The sequence below is a fragment of the Ahaetulla prasina genome, chromosome 9, assembly GCF_028640845.1.
Source record: "Ahaetulla prasina isolate Xishuangbanna chromosome 9, ASM2864084v1, whole genome shotgun sequence".
NCBI lineage: Eukaryota > Metazoa > Chordata > Lepidosauria > Squamata > Colubridae > Ahaetulla > Ahaetulla prasina.
The window spans coordinates 9,817,512-9,835,880 of NC_080547.1; the positions used below are offsets into that span (position 1 = coordinate 9,817,512).

The following is an 18,369-nucleotide window of genomic DNA, read 5'->3' on the forward strand; positions in this document are numbered from 1 at the left end:
TCTTTTATTCTCAATGTTAAGCTACTCATTTCTGCATTTTCTAAAATCTTCTTTATTATCTCTCCTTCTGATGGGATTTTTTCTGCTTCCACTTTTGTGCAAATACAAAAGCCGCTGTTATTATGTGAATAATCAAATATGTATCTTCTTTGCTATATTTCTCTGGTAATATACCCAATAAAAATACCTCTGGTTTTAATTCTATACGTTGATGCAACATTTCCTCTATCCATGTCCGTATTCTAACCCAATAATTGTTTGCTTCCGTACATGTCCACCACATATGATAATAGGATCCCGGCAATTGAAAACATTTCCAACATTTAGCTGATTTATCCTTAAATATTTTTGCTAATCTTTCTGGTGACATATAGATGTATGTAAAGAAAATATGTATGTTAGATAAGAAACTGTACAGTTTTACAAAATAAAACTGTACAGTTTCTTATCTAACATACATATTTTGTAAAACTTTTTGAATAAAAAAAAATGTCTATGATAAAAAATAAAAAACTTTTAAAAAAAGAAAAAAAATGGGGCAACTGCCTGGCACAAGGGGAAATGTGGGCAGCCTGAGCCATGCCAAGGCTCATGAAACCTATCAAGGTGGAGCAGATTGGTTTATCCGCCTAAACCAGCTGCTTTGCCAATCAGCCTCCCCCGTCTCCTGGAAAGACCCCACCTGCAGACAAAGTCTGGCAGAATCTCTCAGCTGGAAGCACAGCTGGCTCTGCCTGGCCAAAGAACCGGAGAGCAATCTGTTTGCCCCAACCTTGCAAGAGCCAGATGTGTGTGGGAGACATTTAGAGGTGGGGCCCTGGGCAGAGGCAAAGTGGGTAAGACCAAGGGGGCTGAAGAAGGCTGCCCTCCCACCTCCCAGTGGTGGCCCTTGTCTCTGCTTTTGAACCGGCTCAGCATTGCCGGTCATTTGGGGCAGCAGAGAGGGAGGGAAGGGAGGCTCTGACTTGAAGGAGAGCAGTGGCTGGAGGCACGGAGAGGGTCAGCATCACAGTAGCCAAGAACGGAGGGCAGTCTCTGAATGAGCAGAGCCGAGGACAGCACAGGCCACCATCTGGAAGGATTGAGAGGCTGTCACATCGCACACCAGTGCAGCTCCTGCTCCTGTGGCACACTTTCCACATTCTGCCCTCCAGACACATCTCCACCACCATCCTCATCAACGCCCCCAAGAATCCCACGTGGAAGGACTGGAATTGTTGTGTAACCATCTGTGGAGACAGGAGGAGCTGCTTCACCTGAGCTTTTCATTGAAAGAACTCCTCTCATGTAAGGTCTTCATCTGAAAGCAGCTATGGATTCATTCCAGCCACCGGAATCTTGGAAAGCAATCAGGGGGAGGGACCTGGGGTGTGTCTCCCCGCTGGCCAGCTGGTAACCTCCAAAAGTTGCAGAGAAAAATATTCCTGATAATTCCCCCAGTGATATCTTGCCCATTCTGTCCTAATTTCCCCTCCTCTTTTCTGAAACCACAACACATGGATGCTGCTACCTCTATGCCCCTCCCAGAGGATCCATTGAGAGACACAACACAAGGGAAGCAGTAACCAACACACACACACATACAAACACAGAGGCAAGGTGTTACTTTATTACATGCAGAGCCATTTCCCAGATATCTACTAGGAAGGGCGTAGAAACTGGTATAACAGATTCATTACAGTAGCTGGGGAAGCCTCTGGATGTTATATCGACAGCTAATTTTCACGGACTACATTTCTGAGCAAGAAGGAGGCACAGCCCCTTCCCATCAACTAGAGAAGGGGGGATGCTATTCCTGGTCTCCTCGATCCACTTAATGACAAAGCCAGCCTGTCTCACTGCCTCTTCTATCACCTCCCGCTCCAGGTAGAGGGTGGAGAACTTGTGTTGGCCCACCATGTAGTAATGCTGCTCAAGCATTGAACTGAACAGGAGGTGCCCCCCTGGTTTCAGGGGGGAATTGATGTTCTTGAAGGCCATTTGGTAGGTGGGGATGTCTTTGCAAGCTGAATCAAAGCAAAAACTGGAGAGCAGACAATCTGCAGGAGGAAGAACCAGTGGAGCCAAAGGGTTGGGTTGGGTCACATCACATTTCAGGTACCGCTTGAGGGCTCTTTGGACTTTCTCTTCCTTCTCTGGCCATTTTTCTCTGGGGAGAAAAACAGAAAGAATATGACCTGCCTACCTCCAAGCCTTGGTCACTCTGGAGTTGCCCTTCTTTTAATGGATGGAGATAGGAGAAGCTTCCCAGGTCTGCTGTCCTTCAAGAACAGGAAAGCCCTTCTTGCCTAGGTTCAAATATCAGCCTGGACAGGTCAAGCACAGTGTTCCTCCACTTTGGCAGCTCTTAAGATGTATGGGTATCAACTCCCAGAATTCCCCAGACAGCACAAAGAACACTGGTCTGGGGCTGGGTCTCCATGCACCCACCATCCCAATCACCAGCCTTTGTCTTGATTCTTCACAGATGAAGAGCATGCTATAAATTATTTCAATCAATTAATAATAGCCACAAGTGACTATGTCATCATAAAAATACCATGACTTATGTCCTTGGACAAAAGGTCGGGATGCAAAAAGATAATGGCAGCCTTTGAATGATGGTGTCTCCACTCTGGCACCTTAGGGTTGCTCTGGAAATGGTCAATTTATAAGTTTAGTTAATTCACTCCTGAGCAGAACATGGATTCCCACCACCATTCTCCAGCTGGAACTGGCAACTGAAGAACCACACTTTTTCTTATTAGGTTAATGGGTGAGTCTACTGGGCAATGTGCCAATTGAAAGAAGGAGGAGAACATCAAGATATGGAGAGTTGAATAGCCTGCTAAGTTTGGTACTCATCTTTCTGAGTCCAACACAAGAAGAAACAAACATGGAAGCCAATGAGGGCTTCGGCTAGAGAGACCCTGCTTAGATACAGGTCCCACCAGGAGAGAAAGCTTGGGAAGGCAAGGACATGGTCCATGTCTTACCAAATAAGACATGGACCATTGAGGAGAAGATGACCCTGCAGGTCCTTCTGAAACACCTCAGGAGAATTAAGAGAGAGACGAGTCTGGGACAATTGATTCTCCACTTCCCATCTGCTCAGAAGAAACTGTGGGCTTCTTGCCACAGTTTTGCTTGTTTTGCTACCACAATGGGCACGAAAGCTATTGCAGAACCAGCTAGCAAAGCTCTCTGAAAGAGAATCCCCTTTGATTCTTTAGGGTGGACGCTTCTGGTCTGCGCAATTACTCTCCTGTTAAGCTCCTGATTGCAAAATCTCTCCTGCTGCCTTGTCATACAAGGACAGATTAGCCAAAGTTGAAAGAAGAGCGCCTGACTTCTTTGTCTGAGGCTAAATTAATCTTATAGATTTAAAGAGTTTCAAAGGAAAAGATAAGTTCTCCTTCTACCTACCTGTCTCCCTCCAACTCACAGACGTATTTCACAAAGGGGGTCCAGTCAAAAGCCCCCGGCTCCTTCTTCAGCCATCGCTGCACCTCCTCCCGGTTCTGGTCAGTGTAGTCGGTGGCTATGATCTCCTGGAAGGACTCGCAAGTGGAGAGGAACTGGTAGATGGTTGGGCCGGTGCCAATGTCGATCAGGGTGTCTCCCTTGATGCCATCTGGAGCCCATCAAGCCAAAGGCAGTTTTTCAAGCTCAGCCTGCTTTGGGTCCTTCCTACCTGCTATTCTGGACACTGTGGCCTATTTTCCCATCTGAACTGCCCCAGAAGCACCAGACGCCCTTCAAAGAACATCCTGGAGTGCATCAGACCATCTGGCAACCCCTTCCCTTCTTAGCATTCCCATGAACCTGTTTCCAACCGACCCATTTACTCCTCTCTCAAGAAGAAATGACCATGCTGAGCATCTCAGATCAACAAGCGTCCCTCACCTTGCGGTTAAAGTTGGGAAACTAAAGACTTACCTCTGGTGAATGCCCTGTGGTATCCTGTCAGGGAAAAAGTTTGAAGCATATTTAGTCCATCATCATCATCTTCAAAGTTAACTTTATAATATGTTTCCAGATAATCTTTGGGAAGAAAATTCTCGGCATAGAACTCTCCCTCTGTGAAAGGCTCCTCCATCATCCTAGAAACCCTTTTGCCGACTGTTGGATGCTCCTTTCAAGTTCTGAGCTTTATCCTGTTTTTATCTTGGTTAGCTCCACCCCCTGATTTCTCTTACCAATTGGTTTCTCAACAAAGCACCCTGTTGCAGGCTGTAGCCTGATCGTTTTGACCACCGCCTGCCCAGAGATTTGAAGTCATGATCTGATCTGACCTCCTCTCCCTCTTACGCAATCAGCTCTTCTCCCCTGGAAAAGAGGCAGCAGAAGGCCTCCTTCCTTCCTCTCCCATCAAAGAAAGCGAGGGGGAAAGGAGGGAGGTGGGTCCTATTGCCGGAGGGCAGGAGGGGCCTGGCAGAGAATCGGGTCTTTGGGGCCAGGTCTTCAAAGAGGCAGCTCCACCTCCATGCTTTGATCACCCTACAGAGCAGAGTGTCTTTGGGGTCCTTGGTGAGACGGGGTGGTGATGGAAGGGGGCTTGAAGGTTTTCTCTTGCAGAAAAGCTGTTGTTTTCTTCCTAACTCCTGTGCTGGAGAGCAGCATTTTCATTCTTCCAGGCAATCAAGTCTTCCAGCTTTTGAATTCCTGTCCAGCCCTTTTCCTTCCTCTCCTTTGCAGAGAGTGACAGAGAGAGGCATACAAGCACACACACAAACCTATACACAAACACAAAGATGCAAGATGTTACTTTAGAGCCATTTCCTACATGCCTACTAGGCATGGGAAACAACACAGAAGCTACGTAGTGTGTGCATTCCCTAAATTGTATAACAAAATCCTAACAATGGTTGGGAAAACATCCGGGTGTTACATCAACAGCTGCTTTATTTCACAGGCTATGTTTCTGGGCAAGAAGGATACATCTCCCCTTCCCATCAGTTAGAGAAGGGGGAAAGATGTTCCTGGTTTCCTCAATCCACTTAATGACAAAGCCAGCCTGTCTCACTGCCTCTTCTATCAGCTTCTGCTCCAAGTAGAGGATGGAGAACTTGTGTTGGCCCACAATGTAGTAATACTCAAGCGTTGAATGAAAGAGGAGGTGCCCCCTGGTTTCAGGAGGGAACTGATGTTCCTGAAGGCCATTCGGTAGGTGGGGATGTCCTTGCAAGTATTGTAACCCAGGCCCAAGTAGGTAGTAAGAAACTCAGTCTGTGAAAAAACAAACAAACTTTATTTGAACAGCTGAGAATTACTTGATTCCCAGCATCCTTCAACTCAAATTAAAACAAATTCCTCCCAATACAAATTCCTCAGTCCTATCGCAAACCTGCCAAAGGCCTTTCTTGGCAAACGTTCAGAAGTCACAAAAATAAATGCAAGATATAGACGAAGCAAAAGATGAAGCTACCAATGTTGTTTTCCAGCAAAGATCCCAAATGCCGTTGCTGGTCTGTTTTAACCCTTATGGGAGGGGCCAATCATCTCTTGGTCCTACTACCGAGTTGTCCTTTTTGCTTGAGCTGCTTTTGCCTTCTGGTAGCTCTTCTCAAGCATGCATTAGGAACAGGCTCCTCCTGTTCCTCTGCCTCACTACTATCAATCTCTGGAGACTCTGGAGTCCGCACCTCACTCCCTGATGGCCCTGGCCTCACCTCAGCCTCATCGCTGTCCAACTCCATTGCCAGCTCCACAGGCTGCTGGCGAACTAAAACAGCAAGCCACATCAAAGCACAAACTAGAAAGCAGACAATCTGTGGGTGGAAGAACCAGTGGGGCCAAAGGATTGGGTTGGGTCACATCACATTTCAGGTACTGCTTAACAGCTCTTCAGACTTTCTCTTCCTTCTCTGGCCATTTTTCCCTGGGGAAGGAAGAAAGGAAGAATGTGACTTGCCTACTTCCAAGCCTTAGTCAACCTAGAGTTGCCCTTCTTTTTATGGATGAAGATAGGTCAGGCTTCCCAAGTCTGCTGTCCTTCAAGAACAGGAAAGCTCTGCACAAATTCCTTGTTACCTGGATTCAAATATCAGTCTGGGACCTGGAAGGTCTAGGGCAGTGTCTCTCAACCTAAGCTGGACCCCCATTTTGGCATCTGCCTTTTGTAAGGTATGTCCACTTTATGACTTAGACACCTAGAAGAGGACATCTAAGTGGTGCAGGTTAACGACAGCAGAATTGTGAAGATGAAAGCATGGCTTTGAGATCTGCCTGCTGATCGTAACCTGCACCACTTAGATTTCTTCTTCAGGGTACAAACAGCCAAGGAATGAAAGTGGCATACAAAAGGCAAGATGCCAAAATAGTCACAAACATCCCTTCCAAAGCTATAATTCTATATCTATTAGCAGGCCTTTTCTGCAGACTGATCTGGTAACGAAACACAAGGAGAAAGGTTTCCCCAATCTCTTTCCCATGTGTTTACTTCTTCCTAAGAACGGGGAAGCAGGTGGGTTGGAAACAGGTTCAGGGGAATGCTAAGAAGGGAAGGGGTTGCCAGGTGACCAGGGGGCTTCAGGATGCTCTTCGAAGGGCTTCTTGTGCTTCTGGGGCAGTTTAGTTGGGGAAAATTGGCACCAGCATGCAGCATAGCAGATGTCAAGAATGCAAAGCAGGCTGAGCTTGAAAAACTCTCTGGTTGGGTTGATGGGCTCCAGATGGCATCAAGGGAGACCCTGATCAACATTGGCAGTGGCGCATCCATCCACCAATTTCTCTCCGCTTGCAAGTCCTTCCGAGAGATCATAGCCATGGATTGCGCTGACCAGAACCGGGAGGAGGTGCAGCGATGGCTGAGGAAGGAGCCGGGGGCTTTTGACTGGACCCTCATCGTGAAATACGTCTGTGAGCTAGAGGGAGACAGGTAGGTAGAGGAAGAATGTATCCTTTGATTTTGACCCCTTTCAAGAGTAAGACTAATAAAGATTCAACTAGATAAGGCAGCCAGATCCTTTTCTTTCAACTTTGGCTAATCTGTCCTTGTATGAAAATGCAGCCGGAGAGATTTTGCAATCAGGAGCTTAATGGGGAATAATTGTGCAGACCAGAAGGGTCCACATTGAAGAACCAAAGGGGACTCTCTTTCAGAGAGCTTCACTAGCTGCTGCTGAGATTGAGACATGGCTTTTGTGTCCATTCTGCTAGGAAAGGAAAGTGGCAACAAGTCCACAGTTTCTTCTGAGCAGATGAGAAGAGGAGAACCAATTGTTCCCGACTTGGTCTCTGTTTTAAGTATCCTGCAGGATCTGCAGGGTCCTCTATTCCTCAATGATCCATTTCTTCTTTGGATCTCCCCTTCCCAAGCTTTCTCTCTTGGTGGGATCTCCATCTAGCCAGGGTCTTTTTTCTTGCATCAGACTCAGAAAGATGAATAATCAAAGTTTGCAGCCTATTCTGCCCTCCATAACCTTGATGTTCTCCTCCTTATTTTACTTGGCCCAAATGCTCAGTGGGCTCACCCATTACTCTCACCCACTAACCTGATAAGGACCCCAGTGGTTCTCATCCTTGTCACTTCCTACTGGAGAAAGGCAATGGGAATCCATGTTCTGCTCAGGAGTGAATTAACAGAACATACGAATTGACCATTTCCATAGCCACCCTAAGATGCCCGAGATGAGACATCATCACACAAAGGCTGTATCCATCTATCTCCATCTCGATATTTATCCAGGGACAGAAGTCATGAAATTTTTATGATGACATAGTTATTCATGGCTCATAATTAGTTTATTGACATTGATTATAACCCCCTCCCCATCCGTGAGATAGGTGCTACCAAGACAAAGAGATTAGTGACTGGTGGAAGCTACATGTCTGTAATTTTCCATGGGGAATACTCAAGACTGGTATTCCTTGTGTTGTCTGGGGAATTCTGGGAGTTAAACCCAAACATCTTAAGAATTAGTAAGGTGGAGGAACACTGTCCTCAACTTTTCCAGATTGATATTTGAATCCAGGCAAGAAGGAAATTTGCAGAAAAGAGGGCTTTCCTGTTCTTGGAAGACAGCAAACCTGGGAAGCTTAGCCTATCTCCATCTATTAAAAGAAGGGCAACTCCAGAGTGACCAAGGCTTGGAGGTAGGCAGGTCATATTCTTTCTGTCTTTCTCCCCAGTGAAAAATGGCCAGAGAAGGAAGAGAAAATCCGAAGGGCCCTGAAGCGGTACCTGAAATGCGATGTGACCCAACCCAACCCTTTGGCTCCACTAGTTCTTCCTCCTGCAGATTGTCTGCTGTCCAGTTTGTGCTTCGATGGGGCTTGCAGGGACATCCCCACCTACCGATCGGCCTTCAGGAACATCAGTTCCCTCCTGAAACCAGGGGGGCACCTCCTGTTTTATTCAACCCTTGAATTGCACTATTATATCGTTGGCCAACAGAGGTTCTCTAACATTTACTTGGAAAAGGAGATGGTAGAAGAGGCAGTGAGACAGGCTGGTTTTGTTATTAAATGGATTGAAGAGACCAGGATCAACTGCCCCCCCCCCCCGCCCAAAACGGATGGGAAGGGGCGGTGCATCCTTCTTGCCCAGAAATGCAGTATGTGAACATTAAGCAGTTGTTGTGGAACACCCAGACTTCTCCAACCGTTGTTATGATTTTGTTACACAAGTTAGGGAAAACACATGGCACACGCCTCCTGGGAAGGATCACACCTTTCCTAGAAGGCGCATAGGAAATGGCAACTAGGAAATGGCTCTGTATGCAATAAAGTAATGTCTTGTCTCTGTGTTTGTGTGCTGGTTTGTGGTGTCTTTGTGTTGTGTCTCTCTGTTTTCTATGTACGTGGATTCTCTGTGTACGTGTTGCCCTGTGCTGTCCTTGGCCCTGCCCTTTCTGAGGCTGCCCTCCCTTTTCCTTTTGGGCTCTGGATTATGACTTCCTCATTTGAACTCCCCCTGGGCCCCTTTGGCATGGCGTCCGGCCTTGCAACCCTAATGCCCTCTTGGGTTTCCCTCTGCTCTGCAGGCCTCCTGGTCTCTCACTGGACTAAGTCAGGATGTCACAGTCGTGAGACACTGAAGGGATTCTGCTGCCCACTGCAAAGCTGCTTTCTGGGGAACCTGGCCCCTTGCACTGGCATCCGGTCCCAAAATAGAAAGGCGGTTACCTTCCCCAGTCCTAAGTGCCAAGGAAGAGTTGGACAGGCGTGGAATTGGCCTGGAGGGGAGAACCTGCCTGCTGACACACAACCCTGGGCTAGGAGCCAGGAGAAAGGGTGATTGACAGGAGCAGTGGGGCAGCCGGGCGCAACCCGAGAAAAGCTTCAAGCCCAAAACAGATGTTTTCTGCCCCAGAAGTAGGGTGGTCAGAAAAGGGAAGGAGACCTGGTTACTTGGACATCTGGCCCTGAAGGCACTCTTCTCTGCCTACCTCTTCTACTTCTCCTGACCTCCGGCAAGAGGACCCACCCCTTCCTTACCCCCTTGCTTTCTTTCCCCGGAAAGGGACGGGGTCTTCTCATGTCTCTTTTCCAAGGGAGAATATCGGATTGCATAATGGGAGGCCCAAGATCCCTTCCAGCCCTAGGAGTCTATGTTCTTTTGTCCCCAAAATGGGCCAGCCTGCTGCAGAAGCCAATCAGAGCCAGACACAAGTGATGGACTTCCACAAAACTTTTATTGAAGCCCTTCAGCAAAAGCCACTAAAGGAGTCGAGACTCTGAACAACAACAAAGGCATGAACTTTCATACAATTGAATACTAGAAATAGGAAAGTAAAAATTGCACAAAGCTATTATCTTATATGGAGTTATACTTTGCTTTAGTATACGTGTCCTTTGCCCTTGCTTGAATAGAATAGAATAGAATAGAATAGAATAGAATAGAATAGAATAGAATAGAATAGAATAGAATAGAATAGAATTCTTTATTGGCCAAGTGTGATTGGAGACACAAGGAATTTGTCTTTGGTGCAGGAAAAAAAGAAAAATAATACACTCATCAAGAATCATGAGATACAACACTTAATGATAGCAGTTTCTGCAATTGACCCATATTTGGTTATTCTACCTCTGTTGCCAAGCCTCATGACTTCCTATTCAGATTTTGGGTAGTCTTATCCCATTTTGTCCATTTCAAACTGACACGTTATGCAATCACATTCTTCTAGGGCAGCGGTCACCAACCAGTGGTCCATGGAGCAGTGGTGGTCCGCAGAAAAATTATTTGCATTTTTTATATTGCACTAAATAATATTTATCTTTTTAAAAATTCATATTAATGATCTGCGGGATTTAAAATTATGAATTTAATGGTCCCTGGGGTCCCAAAGGTTAGTGACCCCTGTACTAGGTTATTATCCCTCCCGGGGCTGCAGGTATATTGTTTCTTAGTGGGTGATCCACCAGTCCTATGCTTCCTTTTCAAGGGAGAACTTCTTGTTTCATTAGATCAGGTCAGGTCAAAGATGCTCACACTGCAACATGCAAATGTGAGCTTTGCTGAGAAAGTAATCTGTAAGGGAAATCAGGAGGTGGAGCCAGCCAAGACCGAAGTATAATAATCCTCAGAGCATGAAAGGAGCAACCAGAAGTCAGTCAAAGTGTTTCTGGGAAGATGGAAGAGCCTTTCACAGGGAAAGATGCCTACACTCAGCATTTTGATCCCAGAGACCACCTGGAAAAGTACTACAAAGTGAGCCTTGAGGATGATGGACTCGGTCAGTTTGTAACCTTTTTCCTGAAAGGGGCGCACAGGGCATTCACCATAGGTAAGTCTTGACTTTCCCAATGTTAACTTCAAGGTGAGGGACGCTTGTTGATCTGAGATGGTCAGGAGGAGCCAAGAGGCGGATCTCAAAGTCATGCTTTCATCTTCACAATTCTGCTGATCGCAACCTGCACCACTTAGATTTCTTCTTCAGGGTACAAGCAGCCCAGGAATGAAAGTAGCTACAAAAGGCAGGTGCCAAAATGGTCACAAATATCCCTTCCAATCCTGTAATTTTTTATCTTCTATTACTTGAACTTTTTTGCAGATTGATCTGGAAATGAAACACAAGGAGAAATCTCTTTCCCATGTGTTTACTTCTTGCTAAGAGTGGGGAAGCAGGTGGGTTGGAAACAGGTTCAGGGGAATGCTAAGAAGGGAAGAGGTTGCCAGGTGATCAGGGGGCTTCAGGATGCTCTTCGAAGGGCTTCTTGTGCTTCTAGGGCAGTTTAGTTGAGGGAAATTGGCACCAGCATGCAGCATAGCAGATGTCAAGGACGCAAAGCAGGCTGAGCTTGAAAAACTCTCTGGTTGGGTTGATGGGCTCCAGATGGCATCAAGGGAGACACCCTGATCGACATTGGCAGTGGCGCATCCATCCACCAATTTCTCTCCGCCTGCGAGTCCTTCCGAGAGATCATAGCCACGGATTGCGCTGACCAGAACTGGGAGGAGGTGCAGCGATGGCTGAGGAAGGAGCCTGGGGCTTTTGACTGGACCCCCATCGTGAAATACGTCTGTGAGCTGGAAGGAGACAGGTAGGTAGAGGAAGAAGGTATCCTTTGATTTTGACCCCTTTCAAGAGTAAGACTAATAAAGATTCAACTAGATAAGGCAGCCAGATCCATTTCTTTCAACTTTGGCTAATCTGTCCGTGTATGAAAATGCAGCCGGAGAGATTTTGCAATCAGGAGCTTAATGGGGAATAATTGTGCAGACCAGAAGTTTTTTTTAAATTATTTTTTAAAAAAACAAAACAAATATAAAAAATTCCATCTATCTTTACGCAGTGTTTTTCTGGGTACATACATCTCTATGCTACATCCTTCCTCATTTATCACATCTTTCACGTTCACAATAACATAAATTTTATAATATGTTCAGTACACATTTAAATATTGTAAAATTCCCCATTTTCTTCTTAGCATCTTTCAATAATAATACCCTGTTAACATCAAATATCATTATTCTCGTCATACTTATACTAACAAATTTCATCTTATTAATAACTCTTCCTTAATATATTTTCTACCTATAATAAAGAGAATGTATATTTAATTATTAATGTATTAACTGCAGCTAGAATTGTATACGCACAACATTGGAAAAGTGAAAAGTTTCCTATTGAAGCAAAGGTGATAAGGAAAATATTAGAATGTGCAGAAATGAATAGATTAGCGTTAGCAATTAAAGAGAAAGAGCAAACAGAATATTATATGATATGGGAAGTATTTTATCAATGGTTGGAGAATAAAAATGGAGTTTGGAAATGAAGGAGACCAAAAATAAGCAGAAGAGTCCACGTTGAAGAACCAAAAGGGACTCTCTTTCAGAGAGTTTCACTAGCTGCTGCTGAGATTGAGACATGGCTTTTGTGTCCATTCTGCTAGGAAAGGAAAGTGGCAACAAGTCCACAGTTTCTTCTGAGCAGATGGGAAGAGGAATTTGCAAGGTGGAGGAACACTGTCCTCAACTTTTCCAGATTGATATTTGAATCCAGGCAACAAGGAAATTTGCAGAAAGGAGGGCTTTCCTGTTCTTGGAGGACAGCAAATCTGGGAAGCTTCTCCTATCTCCATCCATTAAAAGAGGGGCAACTCCAGAGTGACCAAGGCTTGGAGGTAGGCAGGTCATATTCTTTCTGTCTTTCTCCCCAGGGAAAAATGGCCAGAGAAGGAAGAGAAAGTCCGAAGAGCTTTCAAGCGGTACCTGAAATGCGATGTGACCCAACCCAACCCTTTGGCTCCACTGGTTCTTCCTCCTGCAGATTGTCTGCTCTCCAGTTTGTGCTTCGATGGGGCTTGCAGGGACATCCCCACCTACCGATCGGCCTTCAGGAACATCAGTTCCCTCCTGAAACCAGGGGGGCACCTCCTGTTTTATTCAACCCTTGAATCGCACTATTATATCGTTGGCCAACACAGGTTCTCTAACATTTACTTGGAAAAGGAGATGGTAGAAGAGGCAGTGAGACAGGCTGGTTTTGTTATTAAATGGATTGAAGAGACCAGGATCAACTGCCCCCCGCCCAAAGCGGATGGGAAGGGGAGGTGCATCCTTCTTGCCCAGAAATGCAGTATGTGAACATTAGGCAGTTGTTGTGGAACACCCAGACTTCTCCAACCGTTGTTATGATTTTGTTACACAAGTTAGGGAAAACACATGGCACACACCTCCTGGGAAGGATCACACCTTTCCTAGAAGGCGCATAGGAAATGGCGACTAGGAAATGGCTCTGTATGCAATAAAGTAATGTCTTGTCTCTGTGTTTGTGTGTTGGTTTGTGGTGTCTTTGTGTTGTGTCTCTCTGTTTTCTATGTACGTGGATTTTCTGTGTATGTGTTGCCCTGTGCTGTCCTTGGCCCTGCCCTTTCTGAGGCTGCCCTCCCTTTTCCTTTTGGGCTCTGGATTATGACTTCCTCATTTGAACTCCCCCTGGGCCCCTTTGGCATGGCGTCCGGCCTTGCAACCCTAATGCCCTCTTGGGTTTCCCTCTGCTCTGCAGGCCTCCTGGTCTCTCACTGGACTAAGTCAGGATGTCACAGTCGTGAGACACTGAAGGGATTCTGCTGCCCACTACAAAGCTGCTTTCTGGGGAACCTGGCCCCTTGCACTGGCATCCGGTCCCAAAATAGAAAGGCGGTTACCTTCCCCAGTCCTAAGTGCCAAGGAAGAGTTGGACAGGCGTGGAATTGGCCTGGAGGGGAGAACCTGCCTGCTGACACACAACCCTGGGCTAGGAGCCAGGAGAATGGGTGATTGACAGGAGCAGTGGGGCAGCCGGGCGCAACCCGAGAAAAGCTTCAAGCCCAAAACAGATGTTTTCTGCCCCAGAAGTAGGGTGGTCAGAAAAGGGAAGGAGACCTGGTTACTTGGACATCTGGCCCTGAAGGCACTCTTCTCTGCCTACCTCTTCTACTTCTCCTGACCTCCGGCAAGGCGTCCTTCCTTACCCCCTTGCTTTCTTTCCCCGGAAAGGGACGGGGTCTTCTCATGCCTCTTTTCCGGAATATCGGATTGCATAACGGGAGGCCCAAGATCCCTTCCAGCCCTAGGAGTCTATGTTCTTTTGTCCCCAAAATGGGCCAGCCTGCTGCAGAAGCCAATCAGAGCCAGTGACAGACTCACAAAACTTTTATTGAAGTGCTTCAGGAAACGGGTCCTGGCAGTTAAAGGAGCCGAGACCCTGAACAACAGCAAAGCACAAAGTCTGTAGAGATTCTCAGTCATCCAGGTCATTTTTATTTATTTATTTGTTTTATAAATAAAATTTATTTATATAAATGTATATAAAGTTGGTTGTCCCAAAGGTGCTTTTCCAGGAGCCCACTGGACTATTTTGTTTTGTTTTTTTCTTTTGAAGCAAAACGTCTTCAAAACCAGAAAGTCCAGTTGCCTCCTGGAAAAGCAACTTTTGGACAATAGGAAAACCCCAATCTTTTATACAATTGAATACCAGAAATAGGAAAGTACAAATTTCACAAAGTGATTATCTTGTATGGAGTTATACTTTGCTTTAGTATATGTGTCTTTTCCCCTTGCTTGCAGTTTCTGCAATAGAATAGAATAGAATAGAATAGAATAGAATAGAATAGAATAGAATAGAATAGAATAGAATTCTTTATTGGCCAAGTGTGATTGGAGACACAAGGAATTTGTCTTTGGTGCAGAAAAAAAGAAAAATAATACACTTATCAAGAATCATGAGATACAACACTTAATGATAGCAGTTTCTGCAATTGACCCATATTTGGTTATTCTACCTCTGTTTTCAAAGATGCTCACACTGCAACATACAAATGTGAGCTTTGCTGAGAAAGTAATCTGTAAGGGAAATCAGGAGGTGGACGCTCGTTGATCTGAGATGGGCAGGAAGAGCCAAGAGGCGGATCTCAAAGTCATGCTTTCATCTTCACAATTCTGCTGATCGCAACCTGCATCACTTAGATTTTTTCTTCAGGGTACAAACAACCAAGGAATGAAAGTAGCTTACAAAAGGCAGATGCCAAAATGGTCACAAACATCCCTTCCAGCCCTATAATTCTATGTTCTATTAGTTGGCCTTTTCTGCAGACTGAGCTGGAAATGAAACAGAAGGAAGAGGTTTCCCCAATCTCTTTCCCATGTATTTATTTTTTCTTGAAGAGGGGGAAATGGGTGGGTTGGAAATATATTTGTGGGAATGCTAAGAAGAGAAGGGGTTGCCAATGGTAAGGTGGTCTCCAGGATGCTCTTCGAAGGGTTTCTGGTCCTTCTGGGGCATTTTAGATGGGGAAACTATAGAGGGGCATGCAACAGATACAAAAGACCCAAAACAGTTTGAAAAATTCTGCCTTTGGCTTGATGGGCTCCAGATGGCATCTGATTGACATTGGCACCAGCCCAACCATCCACCAGTTCCTCTCTGCCTGCGAATCCTTCCTTCCGGGAGATTATAGCCACCGACTACACTGACCAGAACCTGGAGCGGTAGGCACAGTTGGAAACCCCATCACTGAAGCCTGTGCTCCATCAACTGAAGCATGATTTGTGGCGGTGATCCTTCATGTCAGGGAAACAGATTCAACAACACCTTTGGAATGAAAATTACCTCTTTACGGAATAGATAACAACCCTCCTTTATACATTCTTGAACTGGACACCGTGTGTGTGTGTGTGTGTGTGTGTGTGTGTGTGTCCACTTCAGTTTCTAGACACCCTTTTCAGTCTATATATGTGATACATTTTCATAGACACAACCATTTGTATTCCCCTGGCCCGAGTTTTTAATCAATAAATACATTTTTGTAAATGTGTCATACCACCCATATTTTAATATCTGTAAGACAACCTGAGCAAAATATGTTCAGACGTGTAGCCTTAAAATCTAGTTTTGAGCCAGTTCTTTTGTGTAGTTCACATATTTGCAAAAAGCACATTAGTCTTACGTTCTAGTCTGCACATTAGTCTGAGATCATCAATTACACTGATTCCACTTAAAATGGGAGCCAATTTATCTCCACCAACTTCCACCTGTTAAAAACACTTACCTGAAGTGAATATCCTGTGGAGATTTTTCGGGAGGAATATTAAAAAGTCCCTCTCTGTGTTATTCCCAGAGCTCAGGGTGTAGTACGATTTCAAAATGTCTTTTGGAACAAAATGCTTTGCAAAAAATTCCTTTTCTGTGAATGTTGGCTCCATTTCCCTCCAAACTCAACTCTCACTTTTTAGTTTGGTTGGGTTGACGGTTTCCAGGTGTCTATTGGATGCCTCCAAATCCTGATGCCCAGAAAAAAGTGAGCGAGACTCCTTAGGGTGCCGTCAGCCAAGCAATGTCGACTGGCAGCCCCCAGGGGGAGGGCCTTCTCTGTGGGGGCTCCTACCCTGTGGAACAAACTTCCCCCTGGACTTCGACAACTATCCGACCTTGGGACCTTTCGCTGCGAACTTAAAACCTATTTATTCCGTCTTGCTGGACTGGCTTGATTTTTAAAATTTTAATTTGTTTTTATGGGTTTTTAAATTTTTGTAAATTTTATAGGATGTTACTGTATTTTAAATTTGGCCAATTGAATAAGTTTTTTAAGGGTTGTTCTTTTTGTATTTTATTTTGGCTGTGCACCGCCCTGAGTCCTTCGGGAGAAGGCGGTATACAAATTAAAATATTCTTCTTCTTCTTCTTCTTCTTCTTCTTCTTCTTCTTCTTCTTCTTCTTCTTCTTCTTCTTCTTCTCCTTCTCCTTCTCCTTCTCCTTCTCCTTCTCCTTCTCCTCCTCCTCCTCCTCCTCCTCCTCCTCCTCCTTCTCCTTCTCCTTCTCCTTCTCCTTCTTCTTCTTCTTCTTCTTCTTCCCCAGTATGAAGTCTGCCCACTTCAATGTTCCTTCTTCCTCATTCTTTTTGGTCAAAGCCTTTATTACCCTATCTCACTCTCTGAGATAGTGAGGAAGTAGATGCCTCAAAGGCCCAACAGTTGATCAGATGGTTGCAAGCAGGACATCCTTTGGAGAGCAGCAGCTTTTATGATGAGGGTGAAGGATTCTCCCATGCTGAAGTCCTCCCCACCCACTCGTGGCTGGGTCAAAAATTAACTTGCCTCCAGCATTAAGGCTAAAGGATCTTGGCTAGGTTTAAGAAAGATGCAACTTTCTTGGTGTCTGGGTTTGTTTGTTTGTTTGTTTGTCCCAAGCAGTGGTGAAATCTGAACCGGTTTACTACCGGTTTGATGGCTGCGCATGCGCTCTGCGTGCCAAACGTGTGCTGCGCACGCACATGCACAATATCCACCAAGCAACAAATGCGAGGTGTGCGCGCACACACAGTGCATGTCAAAAGGAGGCATGGGAAGGAAGGTAAGTAGAACAGTGTACGCGGGGTGGGGGTGTGATCAGCTGTAGCGCGCCATCTTCGGAGCCTTTTAAAAAACATTTAAAACTTTTATTAAAAACATTTTTAAATGCATTCTTTTACTACCTATTCGGGCAAATAGGTAGTAAAAAAATGTTTTTAAAAGTAAAAAAAGGCTCTGATGATCGCGTGGCTCAGCTGTGATCATTAGAGCCTTTTTTTAGCTTTTAAAAGCATTTTTTACAACCTATTCCTACCATTTGTGCGGGAAAAGTGAGCGAGCCGGAAAGAAGTGGCAAGCGGGCGATTGGGTGGGCATGGGTGGTGGAGAGGGGACAGGGATTTTTGCTATTGGTTATCTGAACAAATCCACCATCGCTACCGGATCAGCCGATCCGGTCTGAACTGGGAGCATTTCACCCCTGGTCCCAAGATCATCTGTGGGTAGGTTTTTGCAACAGAACAAAATTTCAGGGAAGCAGAAGTCATATTCAGATGAGGAACACCATTTATTTATTTTATTTATTTTATTTTATTTATTTTATTTGATTTTTATACCGCCCTTCTCCCGAAGGACTCAGGGCGGTGTACAGGCATAATAAAAAACCGACAATACAATATACAGATTTAAAATACGATTTAAAAAACTTATTTAAATTAGCCCAGTGATTAAAATTTACCATACTAAAACCCCGTTTAAAATTAATAAATTTAAGATTAAAATCCCGATTTAAGCCAGCCCTGCGCGGATAAAAAGGTGAGTCTTGAGTTCGCGACGAAATGTCCGAAGGTCAGGTATTTGGCGTAAACCCGGGGGAAGCTCGTTCCAGAGTGTGGGAGCCCCCACAGAGAAGGCCCTTCCCCTGGGGGCCGCCAGCCGACATTGTTTGGCGGACGGCACCCTGAGAAGTCCCTCTCTGTGGGAGCGTACGGGTCGGTGGGAGGCGTATGGTAACAGCAGGCGGTCCCGTAAGTACCCAGGTCCTAAGCCATGGAGCGCTTTAAAGATCATAACCAACACATGCAAGACAACAGCTGGGTTTTTAATCAATGTTTGCTGTTGATCATTTTGTTGCATAAATCTACATTAGGTAAGCCAGCTCGCTCTAGTGGTGA

At 45.3% G+C, this 18,369-nt stretch overlaps 3 protein-coding genes across 7 annotated transcripts; 2 read left to right on the top strand and 1 right to left on the bottom strand.

The window, feature by feature from the left end:
* Nucleotides 1-1,591: 1,591 nt before the first annotated feature.
* Nucleotides 1,592-13,937, bottom strand: LOC131203979 (nicotinamide N-methyltransferase-like). Of its 3 annotated transcripts, XM_058194735.1 has the most exons (4): nt 13,839-13,937; nt 3,919-3,942; nt 3,406-3,613; nt 1,592-2,149 (listed from the first exon to the last, which is right to left on the bottom strand). In XM_058194735.1, exons 1-4 carry the CDS (start codon nt 13,921-13,923, stop codon nt 1,723-1,725), a joined length of 744 nt encoding a protein of 247 aa, XP_058050718.1. In that variant the 5' UTR covers nt 13,924-13,937; the 3' UTR covers nt 1,592-1,722. The 3 variants fall into 3 exon arrangements, 2 of the variants coding, with proteins under 2 accessions (XP_058050718.1, XP_058050717.1); XM_058194734.1 differs by lacking the exon at nt 13,839-13,937 and having other exon boundaries at nt 3,919-4,698; XR_009156503.1 differs by lacking the exons at nt 1,592-2,149; nt 13,839-13,937 and adding an exon at nt 4,179-4,685.
* Nucleotides 6,654-8,673, top strand: LOC131203703 (nicotinamide N-methyltransferase-like). Its single transcript, XM_058194170.1, has 3 exons — nt 6,654-6,859; nt 8,113-8,440; nt 8,539-8,673. The coding sequence occupies exons 1-3, from the start codon at nt 6,654-6,656 to the stop codon at nt 8,671-8,673; spliced, it is 669 nt and encodes a 222-aa protein (XP_058050153.1).
* LOC131203980 (nicotinamide N-methyltransferase-like) lies at nt 9,690-13,159 on the top strand. 3 transcript variants are annotated; one of them, XM_058194737.1, is made up of 4 exons: nt 9,693-10,658; nt 10,743-11,050; nt 11,259-11,466; nt 12,586-13,157. In XM_058194737.1, the coding sequence occupies exons 2-4, from the start codon at nt 11,017-11,019 to the stop codon at nt 13,010-13,012; spliced, it is 669 nt and encodes a 222-aa protein (XP_058050720.1). In that variant the 5' UTR covers nt 9,693-10,658; nt 10,743-11,016; the 3' UTR covers nt 13,013-13,157. The 3 variants fall into 3 exon arrangements, with proteins under 3 accessions (XP_058050719.1, XP_058050720.1, XP_058050721.1); XM_058194738.1 differs by having other exon boundaries at nt 9,693-10,633; XM_058194736.1 differs by lacking the exon at nt 10,743-11,050 and having other exon boundaries at nt 9,690-10,709; nt 12,586-13,159.
* Nucleotides 13,938-18,369: the final 4,432 nt, after the last annotated feature.

What these genes read in the sequence shown, in the direction of transcription:
- LOC131203979 (XM_058194734.1), bottom strand. Translation starts at nt 4,081, where the DNA reads ATGATGGAGGAGCCTTTCACAGAGGGAGAGTTCTATGCCGAGAATTTT. An exon ending in CCACAGGGCATTCACCAGAG is followed by an intron (nt 3,614 to 3,918) that starts GTAAGTCTTTAG and finishes GATGGGCTCCAG; the next exon opens with ATGGCATCAAGGGAGACACC. An exon ending in TGTGAGTTGGAGGGAGACAG is followed by an intron (nt 2,150 to 3,405) that starts GTAGGTAGAAGG and finishes TTTTCTCCCCAG; the next exon opens with AGAAAAATGGCCAGAGAAGG.
- LOC131203703 (XM_058194170.1), top strand. Translation starts at nt 6,654, where the DNA reads ATGGCATCAAGGGAGACCCTGATCAACATTGGCAGTGGCGCATCCATC. An exon ending in TGTGAGCTAGAGGGAGACAG is followed by an intron (nt 6,860 to 8,112) that starts GTAGGTAGAGGA and finishes CTTTCTCCCCAG; the next exon opens with TGAAAAATGGCCAGAGAAGG. An exon ending in CAGTGAGACAGGCTGGTTTT is followed by an intron (nt 8,441 to 8,538) that starts GTTATTAAATGG and finishes CCAGAAATGCAG; the next exon opens with TATGTGAACATTAAGCAGTT.
- LOC131203980 (XM_058194736.1), top strand. Translation starts at nt 10,556, where the DNA reads ATGGAAGAGCCTTTCACAGGGAAAGATGCCTACACTCAGCATTTTGAT. An exon ending in GCACAGGGCATTCACCATAG is followed by an intron (nt 10,710 to 11,258) that starts GTAAGTCTTGAC and finishes GATGGGCTCCAG; the next exon opens with ATGGCATCAAGGGAGACACC. An exon ending in TGTGAGCTGGAAGGAGACAG is followed by an intron (nt 11,467 to 12,585) that starts GTAGGTAGAGGA and finishes CTTTCTCCCCAG; the next exon opens with GGAAAAATGGCCAGAGAAGG.